Here is a 12,536-nt window from a genome sequence, read left to right as displayed (position 1 = left end):
AAAGGAGGGGTGATTTCTCCGGGGCCCCTCCACACAGGGGGCCCCAACACAAGGCTGGTCTGACCCTGCAAATGCCTATAGTTGCCAAGCGGCATGTGTCTGAGTTGGATGGGGCTGCTGCAGTGGCTCTGTGCTCATTCTGCATGCACACTGAACAGACCACAAGCAGTGATGGGAGTCTGGCTAGCAGTTTCTGGTACATCTATGTTGTGTAGCGGTGGAACCCCAGGAGAGGTGCAGACAGCCTCTGAGTTAATTCAGCAACTTATACTCAGGTTTTAGATGCACTGCCTGAGTGGTAATGGTGGGGGTGACACCCCCATATACTGCTCAGGATAGGAGGGAGTCTTCTCCACACGTATGTGTGTGTATATATGTGCATATATATATATATATATATGTGTGTGTGTGTGTGTGTATATATATATATGTATGTATGTATGTATGTATATATATATATATATATATGTATATATATAATATGTACAGTGGGGAAAAAAAGTATTTGGACAGCCACCGATTGTGCAAGTTGACCCACTTAAAAAGATGAGAGAGGTCTGTAATTTCCATCATAGGTCCTCTTCACTGAGAGCCAGAATCTGAAAAAAAACCCAGGAGATCACATTGTATGATTTTTAAAAAATTTACTTGTATATTCTTGTGGAAGATAAATATTTGTACACCTACCTGTACCAAGCAGCAAGATTTCTGGCTCTCAAAGACCTGTTACTTCTTCTTTAAGTAGCTCTTCTATCTTCCACTCGTTACCTGTATTAATGGCACCTGTTGAACTGGTTATTTGTATAAAAGACACCTGTCCACACCCTCAAACAGTCAAACTGCTACCTCTACACCATGGCCAAGAGAGCTGTCTAAGGTCACCAGGGACAAAATTGTAGAGCTGCACAAGGCTGGCTTGAGCTAATCGACAATAGGCAAGCAGCTCGGTGAGAAGAGATCAACTGTTGGTGCAATTATTAAAAAATGGAAGAAATACAAGATCACTGACAATCTCCCTCAACCTGGGGCTCCGTGCAAGATCTCACCTTGTGGGGTATCAATGATATTGAGAATGGTGAGGAATCAGCCCAGAATTACACAATGGGGGACCTGGTCAATGACCTCAAGAGAGCTGGGACCACAGTCACAAAGGTTACCATTAGTAACACACTACGTCGTCATGGATTGAAATCCTGCAGCAACTGAAAGGTCCCCCTGCTTAAGCCAGCACATGTCCAGGCCCGTCTAAAGTTTGCCAGTGACCATCTGGATGATCCGGAGGAGGATTGGGAGAAAGTAATGTGGTCAAATAAGAGCAAAATCAAACTTTTTGGTATAAACTCCAATTGCCGTGTTTGGAGGAGAAGACTGTGACGCATGGGGGTGGAAACATCATGCTTTGGGGCTGCTTTTCTGCAAAGGGAACAGGACGACTGATCCGTATTAAGGAGAGGATGAATGGGGCCATGTATCATGAGATTTTAGGCAAAAACCTCCTTCCCTCAGTAAGAGCATTGAATATGGAACATGGATGGGTCTTTCAGCATGACAATGACCCCAAATACACCACCCGGGCAAATATGGAGTGGCTCCATAAGAAGCATTTCAAGGTCATGGAGTGGCGTAGCCAGTCTCCAGACCTCAACCCAATAGAAAATCTGTGGAGGGAGTTGAAAGTCCATGTTACCCGGTAACAGCCCCAAAACATGACAGAGCTAGAGAAGATCTGCATGGAAGAGTGGGTCAAAATACCTGCTACAGTTTGTGCAAACCTGGTCAAGAACTACAGGAAACATTTGACCTCTGTAATTGCCAACCGAGGTTATATTACAAAGTATTGAGTTAAACTTTTTGATTGTCCAAATATTTATTTCCCGCAAGAATATACAAATAAATTGTTTCAAAATCATACAATGTGATTTCCTGTTTTTTCTCTTCAGATTCTGTCTCTCAGTTGAAGTGTACCTATGATGGAAATTACAGACCTCTCTCATCTTTTTAAGTGGGTCAACTTGCACAGTGGCTGTCCAAATACTTTTTTGCCCCACTGTATGTATATGTGTGTATATATGTGTGTGTATACACAGCATGTATATATATGTGTATACTCTTTTTAAATCATAATGACAACAGAAACTACCCAAATGATCTTGATCAAAAGTTTACATACCCCAGTTCTTAATACCGTGTATTGCCCCCTTTAACATCAATGACAGCTTGAAGTCTTTTGTGGTAGTTGTGGATGAGGCTCTTTATTTTCTCAGATGGTAAAGCTGCCCATTCTTCTTGGCAAAAAGCCTCCAGTTCCTGTAAATTCTTGGGCTGTCTTGCATGAATTGCACGTTTGAGATCTCCCCAGAGTGGCTCAATGATATTGAGGTAAAGAGACTGAGATGGCCACTCCAGAACCTTCACTTTATTCTGCTGTAGCCAATGACAGGTCGACTTGTCCTTGTGTTTTGGATCATTGTCATGTTGGAACGTCCAAGTAAATTTTCCTCCAGTATTTTCTGATAACATGCTGCATTCATCTTGCCATCAATTTTGACCAAATTTCCAGTGCCTTTGTAGCTCACACATCCCCAAAACATCAGTGATCCACCTCCGTGTTTCACAGTAGGAATGGTGTACCTTTCATCATAGGCCTTGTTGACTCCTCTCCAAATGTAACGTTTATGGTTGTGGCCAAAAAGTTCAATTTTGGTCTCATCACTCCAAATGACTTTGTTCCAGAAGTTTTGAGGCATGTCTCTGTGCTGTTTGGAGTATTGTAAGTGGGATGCTTTGTGGCATTTGCGTAGTAATGGCTTTCTTCTGGCGACTCGACCATGCAGCCCATTTTTCTTCAAATGCCTCCTTATTGTGCATCTTGAAACAACCACACCACTTTTTTTCATAGAGTCCTGTATTTCAGCAGAAGTTATTTGTGGATTTTCTTTGCATCCTGAACAATTTTCCTGGCAGTTGTGGCTGAAATTTTTGTTGGTCTACCTGACCGTGATTTGGTTTCCACAGAATCCCTCATTTTCCACTTCTTAATTAGAGTTTGAACACTGCTGATTGGCATTCTCAATTGCTTGGATATCTTTTTATATCCCTTTCCTGTTTTATACAGTTCAATTACCTTTTCCCGCAGATCCTTTGACAGTTCTTTTGCTTTCCCCATGACTCAGAATCCAGACACATCAGTGCAGCACTGGATGAAAGGTGCAAGGGTCTTTCAGGAGTCCAGAAACTCACTGACCTTTTATACACACACACTGATTACAAGCAAACAGATCACAGGTGAGGATGGTTACCTTTAGTAGCCATTCAAACCCGTTTGTGTCAACTTGTGTGCATGTCATCAGGCCAAAATCTCCAGGGTATGTAAACTTTTGATCAGGGTAATTTGGGTAGTTTCTGTTGTCATTATGATTTAAAAAGAGTAAACACAGTTGTTTGACAATAAATGGCTTCACCCAACCACTAACCATGAGTGAAAGAAAAGTTTGTGAGTTATCATTCATATTCTCTGCCAAATGGACAACAAATCACAAATTCTGCTAGGGTATGCAAACTTATGAGCACAACTGTATATATATATATATATATTGTATATGTGTGTATATATATATATATATATATATATGCGTGTGTGTGTGTGTATATATATGTGTGCGTGTTTATATATATATATATATATATATTAGTTATATATAGTTATACATAACATGTATGTTCCAGCATAACTCTGTAAGGACTGGAGCAATTTACACCAAACTGGTACATATAAGACTTACAATATGGATAATAACTGTGGGGGGCGGGACAGAGATGACATGTAAAAATCCATAGTTTCGCTGATATGAATAGTGACACTCCCGATGCCTTTTAAGTCCAAGTTCAGCCCCTCATCAGCATGGGGGGATGAGAAGGGGTGAAAATTGAAATATCCAAAATGACTGACAGTGTCAAATCCATAGTTTTCGGGGTCGCTAAGCTAATCGCATTTTGAATATTGATATGTTCCTTAGACTGTCCGTTAATATTTAGGCTATGTATCTTCACGCTAATTCTTTTAGGGGTTGGTAAGTGAACTTAAACATGAAGATGGGCGCAATGAAAACAATCCTATTGCATTAAGATTTCCACGCAGGCGAAGCCGCGTGCAAAAAGCTAGTATGTATGTATATGTGTGTGTATGTATTGTACATATACATGTATATAGCATGTGTGTGTGTGTGCATATATATATCTCCTATATATTAGCCCAGATCTGTGACTTTGTGCTTCATTTGCTAACGCTGGGCGGAGTCACAACACTGGGCGGAGTTAGTCAAATGAGTCACAGATCTGGGCAAATCTATAGGAGACGAGGAGCAGAAGCAGATGGTATGGGCGTGGCACAAGCAGGGGTGCATACCTCCCAGCTTTCTGCAGGGAGAAGCAGAGACCCATGGCGAAAAGGGGGCGTGGCCAACGGAAATGGGGCGTGGCTTCGCGGAGGACCCGCAATCGTGAGCCACTCCCCGTTTTCATCAATGAGGGGGCATGCCCAGCGCTCTGTGAACTGCTGGCATGCCCCCAGGGGCGGATTATGAGTCCGGGGGGGCCCAGGGCACTTGAGACAGGGGGTCCTATCTCATTGCTGTGCCTGCTGCAGGTTCGAGGGCGTGGCCTATTTGCGCCTGCGTGGCCACACCCCCTTATGCAAATTCCAGGATTTTTTTTAATGGGATTTTGGCCCCTCAGCTAGGGGTAAATCCAGAGGGGGTGTTCGCTAGAAGAAAGCAGGGAGGCAGCAACACCACAGACCTGCAAACATGCAGCAGCGTGTGCTGACTGTAGCACAATGCTGCTGCTGTTACTGGCAGGACGGGGAAGCTTCAGAGCTGGGACAGAGCTACTCCAGCCGGGTGGCCCCCTAAAACTGTGGGGCCCGGGGTATGTACCCCCTGGGCCCCCCCCTTAATCTGGCTCTGCTGCCGCCCCCCTCCCTTAATCCGTACCCCCTGATGCCCCCTCTCCTCCTGTCTTCACTAAATAGAAGCGTCTATTCACCGCTGCTCAGCTAAGCGAACAGCGAGTACAGGAGCTTCCCACCTGCCCCCCCCACCGCGGGACACTGCGGTCCGCGGGTGGGACAGCGAGACAGACCCCCAAAAAAGGACTATCCCGCGAAAATCGGGACAGTTGGGAGGTATGGGAGTGTGTGAGGGGGTATGCCGTACAGACAGACGGGCATCGGCTCACTGTGTGCTTGACCCCCCACATCAGCAAACTCAGCAGGGGCTCTCTGGAGCGGAGGAGCGTCACTTTCTGGCACACTCCACGCTTCTTAGCTGCAGTTTTGTGGGGCACCTGCCGCTGTGCAGGTTCCATACTGCCTGTTATCTCCAGCCCCGGCAACCCCACCGCCAGCTGCAGCGCTGCCGCCTGCAGTGAGGTGCGCCCAGCTCCTTCTCACACTTTAGCCAGCGGCCAGCGCTGCAGAAGTCCATGCTGCTTGCAGGCTCCGACCCCCTCCTCCCTCCAGCCACAGCGTCTCCTGGGGGCTAACCAGTCACTCCCAGTCTCCCCTTACCACAGTGCCCGGCAGCAGCGAGGTCCGCGGTGTGTGACTGAGGAGTGGGGGGAGGGATGCAGCCGGGCACAGTTAGCAGGACTCCAGCCTGAGAGAGTCAGCCATACCAAGTCTCCACCAGCAGCAGATCCCAACAGGTTGGAGTGGAACAGCAGCAGCAGTGACTCCGGTAAGACACATCTGTCTGTCACCACTGTTTTGTCCCTAATATCAATCTGTGCCCTGTGTTCTGTCATGTCCCTGTCACCCCTGGCCTGGCCCTGTCACCCCTGGCCTGGCCCTGTCACCCTTATCCTGGTTCTGCCGCCCCTACCCTGGCCCTGTCACCCCTATCCTGTCCCTGTTATTTCTGTCCTGGCCCTGTCACCCCTGTCCTTGCCCCGTCACCCCTGTCCTTGCCCCATCACCCCTGTCCTTGCCCAATCACCCCTGTCCTGGCCCCATCACCCCTGTTCTGACCATGTCACCCCTGTCCTGGCCCTGTTACTGCATACCATCCAACTACCTTTTTGGCAGGTACAGTACCCGCAGCACCTCCAGACCCCTCCCCAATGCACCACACCTCCGCACCTTCCCCTCTACCACATGCGGCACCCCACCAACTCCCCCACACGCTGTGCCTCCAGACACCATACACCACCTGCGGCTCCCACTCTCCTGCCCCTCCACCACCCACAGCACCTCCAGACCCCCTCCACCATCCACCCCCCATATATGTGTCCCCCCACACCTGCCCCCCCTGCACCCGCAGCATCTGCAGACACCCTCCTCCATCCGCGGTCCCCCCCTCACCCACCCCTCCCACGGCACCCCCACACCCGCCCCTCCACCACCTACAGCGCCTCCGGACCCCCTTCCCCATCCGCCGCAACACCCACACCTGCCCCTCCCCCACCCGCGGCGCCTCCGGGCCCCCTACCCCACCCCCGACACGCCCCCCCTCCACCCGCAGCTTCTACAACCACCCTCCCCCATCCACAGTCCCCCCCGCACCCGCTACATTCTGTACATCATGCCCTGCAGGTACTGTTCACGCCGTCGCAAGGGGCTGCGCCTCCTTCACCATCGCACGTCCTTTCATTGTGCAATATTTAACTACTAACAAAGGAATGCAGGTAATACTCCATATAATACAAAATTGAACCCCAGAAAGGCATGCATACAGGCACGAGGAGGCCACAGACACTACTGAGCCTCATTTTGACTTGTTTTAAAGACATTACATCAAAGTTGGATCAGCCTGCAGTGTGTTTTTCCACTTTAATTGTGAGGGTGACTCCAAGTCCAGACCTCCATGGGTTAATAAATTTGATTTCCATTGATAATTTTTGTGTGATTTTGCTGTCAGCACATTCAACTATGTAAAGAACAAAGTATTTAATAAGAATATTTCATTCACTCAGATCTAGGATGTGTTATTTTAGTGTTCCCTTTATTTTTTTGAGCAGTGTGTATATATATATATATATATATATATATGCAGCAAAAAGGAATGGGGATAAGCGACCAATGGTGAAAAAGATAATTAATAAGGGAGCAAAACCCAATGTATATAATAATATATACAATTTATTGTAACAACAGGAGCGTAAAGGTAAAAGCTATATATATATATATAAAAACTTCACATGTGACAAATTCATTTAAAAATAATATATTTCGATTTTTTGGGGGTCGTAACCGTGTGTTACACTACCATTTTTCATCACCCTGAGAGCCAGCACAGCATTCTGGCAGCTGCTCATACTGTAATCAGTCTCTCTCATCACTAAATGGATGCACACACATGCACACTAATAAGGTATCCCCCAATGCGATACTGTAGTCCATGGGCGAGGCGATGGAACAATGCCCGAAAAACGGGACTGCCCCACCAAAGTTGGAACAATTGGGGGGTACGGCTTAAGGGACCACAAGATTAAGTGCTGAAGTCAATAGTATAAAGGGCACACCCCTTTGTACCATACACTTGCTAACCTTTGTACAGATGGAGCCACGATAGTCGTGGCTCCGTCTGTGACTAGGCACGGCCGCCTGGGCTTACCTAGTCACTGTGAGCATCTCCGTCTGGATGGGCGCACGTGCCCGGATAGAGATGCTCCCCATTCACTTGAATGGAGAGCATCTCCGTCCGGGCGTGCGCGCCCAGAGACGTTTACAATGGGAGGCAGCTCTGTGCACTCCTGGTGTGACTAGGTGGACGGATCGCTTAGTCACGCCGGGAGTGCACATGTGCGCCTTAGCCAGCAAAGATAACGGAGGCTTCATCTGTACCATACAATTGCTCACTTTTTTGGTTTGCTAACAAACCTGAATAAACCCCAAAATGCATGTAGAGTATGAATGTAAAAGCAATTTTAAAAGATGTGGATCCACCCCCCCTTTTTTTGGTCTATTTGAATGCTATCGGTATGATGTATACTGTATGCAGTACATCAATAATGCTGTTTGGCTACATTTGATAACAGTGATGACACAGCTTTTATTGGACCACAGAAAATATTGTAGTATTACTGTAAAGTTGCATTATGATTAGCGCACTTTTTAATGCATTTATTTTACAGGTCTTAAATGTATTTCCTTAAAACAGAACATAAAATTACCATATATTATTGTTTGGTTGTTTTTTGTGAAAACAAGTGTTACATTTAATTTTTCTTCACAGGATATGCCTATGGGTCATTATCAATTCCAACGTTGCACTGAAAGGTACGTCCTACTATAACTTTTACATTATAGTATGTGGATTTTATCTTGCTTATCATTTTAAAAAAGTCATATTGATCCTATTTTTTTTTTTTTTATCTGATTTATCATGTGATCTGTGTAAGGGTTTATTCATCATTCCTTAGGGTAGGTGAAAAGATTATTTCTCTTACGTCCTAGAGGATGCTGGGGACTCCGTAAGGACCATGGGATAGACGGGCTCCGCAGGAGACATGGGCACTTTAAGAAAGACTTTAGGTATGGGTGTGCACTGGCTCCTCCCTCTATGCCCCTCATTCAGACCTCAGTTTAATACAGTGCCCAGTGGAGACTGGGTGCATTACAGGGAGCTCTCCTGAGTTTCCTGTTAGAAAGAATTTTAGTTAGGTTTTTTATTTTCAGGGAGCCTGCTGGCAACAGACTCCCTGCATCGAGGGACTGAGGAGAGAGAAACAGACCTACTTCTGTTAGTTTCAAGGCTCTATTTCTTAGGCTACTGGACACCATTAGCTCCAGAGGGATTGGTACGCAGGTCTCACCCTCACCGTCCGTCCCAGAGCCGCGTCGCTGTCCTCCTCGCAGAGCCGGAAGATAGAAGCCGGGTGAGTATGAGAAGAAAAGAAGACTTCAGAGGCGGCAGAAGACTTCTTGATCTTCACAGAGGTAAAGCACAGCAGTAACGCTGTGCGCCATTGCTCCCATTCACCTCACACATGGCAGTCACTGTAAGAGTGCAGGGCGCAGGGGGGGAGCCCTGGGCAGCATATAAACCTCTCCTTTGGCAAAATTACATATATACATGTACAGCTGGGTACTGTACATGTATATAAAAAGCAGTGGTGCAAGTAGAAAAAATTTCTTACAGGTACTGTGTGCGCGCGGCGTAGGCGCACGCACAAAAAAATGGGCGGGGCCAAATGCCATGTGGGCGTGGCCAATGAAAATGTGGGCGTGATACACATATGGGGGAGGGGCAGATACACATATGACCCCCACAGTGCCAGATACACGTTGCCCCACAGTGCCAGATATACATTGCCCCACAGTGCCAGATACACGAATGCCCCACAGTGCCAGATACACGAATGCCCCACAGTGCCAGATACACGAATGCCCCACAGTGCCAGATACATGAATGCCCCCACAGTGCCAGATATACATTGCCCCCACAGTGCCAGATATACATTGCCCCCCAATGCCAGATATACATTGCCCACAACAGTGCCAGATATACATTGCCCACAACAGTGCCAGATATACATTGCCCACAACAGTGCCATATATACATTGCCCACAACAGTGCCAGATATACATTGCCCACAACAGTGCCAGATATACATTGCCCACAACAGTGCCAGATATACATTGCCCCCACAGTGCCAGATATACATTGCCCCCCACAGTGCCAGATATACATTGCCCACAACATTGCCCACAACAGTGCCAGATATACATTGCCCGCCAGAGTGCCAGATATGCATTGCCCCCCACAGTGCCAGGTATACATTGCCCCCCACAGTGCCAGATATACATTGCCCGCCACAGTGCTCTGCTAATGCACGACGACTTTCCTGCCTACGGATTACTTCCTCCCACTTCTACCTCCAAGATTTTTCACGTGCTGCTCCAGTTCTATGGAATTCCCTATCTCTCCTCCTCAGACTCTCCACCTCTCTACAAAACTTCAAATGGGCTCTCAAGACCCACTTCTTCACCAAATCCAGCCAAATCTCATCCTAACCCTCTGTTCCACGTTCTCTATGTACCCCATCTGTGTCACCCCTGTCTGTCTACCCATCCCCTTTAGATTGTAAGCTCTCACGAGCAGGGCCCTCTTCCCTCATGTGCTTATCCTTTGTCTTACTTTAATAATCTTCAGCTGTACCACATCCAGCAGTCTTCTGCCACCTGATACTTATTCCAGTGTCATCTGCTGATGTAACTATGTTTATTTACCCTGTACTTGTCCTATACTGTCATCAACTGTAAGTTGCTGTTTTCCTGTTTGATTATTTATGTACTCTGTAATTGGGCGCTGCGGAACCCTTGTGGCGCCATATAAATAAAGGATAATAATAATAATATACATTGCCCCCCACACTGCCAGGTATACATTGCCCCCCCCTTCCCTTACCATGCTCACCGCTGCTGTTGTCTTGTGTGAGGGGAGGAAAGCGCAGCCTGCGCCTCTCCTTCCCCTCAGTCTCCGGCGGGTGAGTTCAATATTCAGCGCCGATCTGTGAGCCAATCAAAGCTCCGCGAGCTCTGATTGGCTCACGGGCGGCGCTGATTTGAAAGACGACATTGAGGGGCAGGAGAGGCGCAGACTGCGCTCTCCTCCCCTCACATCAGCGGTAGCGAGCGGCGGCCCGTCGGTGTGGGTACGGCGTACCCACGGCAAAATTCTGAAGGGTACGCCGTACCCACCCGTACCCGCATACTTGCACCGCTGTCCGGCACTCGCCCCAATCCCCAACGGCAAATATTCTGCTCCCGTTCCCTCCAGAACAAGAGCGGATCTTCCGTAAAATAGCTTCAAAAACAGACGGCACTGGGAGACTTTTAATCACGGTGCATAAAGTGCTTATTTATATATATATATATATATATATATATGAAATAGTGGTAGTACGGCGCCACAGATTTGTGTAAGTAGATTATATATAGGGTTATAAAAATAGACCCAACCGTAGACACTCCTTTGTAAATATAAGGTGTCAGCTAGCCTCCAAGCAAATTAGACATAAGCTGTCTATAATTTAAAGGTAAAAAACAGGGGGATGGGGGTGCCAGCGACCATCGGTGTCTAATGGTTTTTAGATATGATATGAAGAAATGGCTGGATACATTCAGATAAAATTATAAAATTCAATTTAATTTATAAAAGAGATTGGTGGGATAAAAGTTTACAAGCATAGGGAGATATTTAAGAATACAACAAAGATATATTTTTTTAAAAAACCGGATATATAACATATGAGAATAAAAAATTAAATAAGAAAAATATATCAATATTCTAAAAAGATAAAAACAGTGCTTATCTTTTGAAATGGAGGGTCAGTTTAGAGGTACACCCAACGCGTTTCGTCCATCTGACTTCATCAAGGGGTAGGGTGCTAATGAACAAGGATGGTATTTATAGCTGGTGTCATGTGTTCATAGGTAATTATGACATCACTTCCTGTTAAAAATCTAATAGGCATAGTACTACACAATTCTCTATGTAAACATAAGTGTGCTGAGGGGGCAGTGAAATTATGTCCTGTGGTGTCATTTTGTGTAAAAAACGAGTACTAGAATGCTGTATTTTCAGTCTGAAGTGTCCGAGACGCGTCCTGCGTCATTTCCGCCCCGTTTCCGGTGTCCGCTCAGACGGTGTGCGCATGCGCGTCAGGCCGAACTTACGTTATCGGTTGCTTTCACGAGCGCACTGAATGTTCCCCACTTCCGTCCTTTGCTTCTAGTGGAAAGCGCCCCACTTCCTACTCGGCTGTTCCCTTTGCTTTATTGGAGGAGGAGGTTGTCATTCATTGCGGCGGCCATTTTCATGGAGTTCGTTACAGCTGCAGACATATTTTTTGTGAGAGTAACCGCAGTCTCCAAGGGAACCATACATAGTAAAAGATATAGATATAAACAGAGATTAGTGCCTGTGTTTTTATTTTCTAAAAAGCAATATAGGCTTTATATGATACTGATGTATTAGAAGAATGAAGAGATTTTAGATCTTAATTAAACCTTGCATTAGTGCTGCCGAATCTTCTTTGCCCAGATATCCATCATAATTAGAAAATATAAATAGTACATTATAAGGAGATATGGGTGGTGGGATGCCTGTGAAAAGAGACTCCGCTGGCTATATATTCTGGTTTTTATCTTTCACTATTTATATGCACTTGGCACTTTAAAATTAAATATGTTACAACAGCACTTATAACTAGTATGTCAACATCTCAAATAAACAGCATTCTATTGTGTTTTATTGAGTCGCCACACCAAAAGATACAGTCATATGTTTATATCTATATCTTTTACTATGTATGGTTCCCTTGGAGACTGCGGTTACTCTCACAAAAAATATGTCTGCAGCTGTAACGAACTCCATGAAAATGGCCGCCGCAATGAATGACAACCTCCTCCTCCAATAAAGCAAAGGGAACAGCCGAGTAGGAAGTGGGGCGCTTTCCACTAGAAGCAAAGGATGGAAGTGGGGAACATTCAGTGCGCTCGTGAAAGCAACCGATAACGGAAGTTCGGCCTGACG

General features: G+C 46.2%; 1 protein-coding gene across 1 annotated transcript in view; it reads left to right on the top strand.

Annotated features, from left to right (window-relative positions):
- The window catches only part of ADCY2 (adenylate cyclase 2), a 1,664,414-nt gene that overhangs the window by 1,122,284 nt on the left and 529,594 nt on the right, over positions 1–12,536 (top strand). Inside the window, exon 11 of the mRNA XM_063922769.1 lies at positions 8,232–8,275. Within this exon, the coding sequence (XP_063778839.1) occupies positions 8,232–8,275 (44 nt within the window). The remainder of the gene's footprint in view (positions 1–8,231; positions 8,276–12,536) is intronic.

This window comes from Pseudophryne corroboree, chromosome 5, assembly GCF_028390025.1.
Source record: "Pseudophryne corroboree isolate aPseCor3 chromosome 5, aPseCor3.hap2, whole genome shotgun sequence".
Taxonomy (NCBI): domain Eukaryota; kingdom Metazoa; phylum Chordata; class Amphibia; order Anura; family Myobatrachidae; genus Pseudophryne; species Pseudophryne corroboree.
This window is presented reverse-complemented; position numbering and strand designations above follow the sequence as displayed.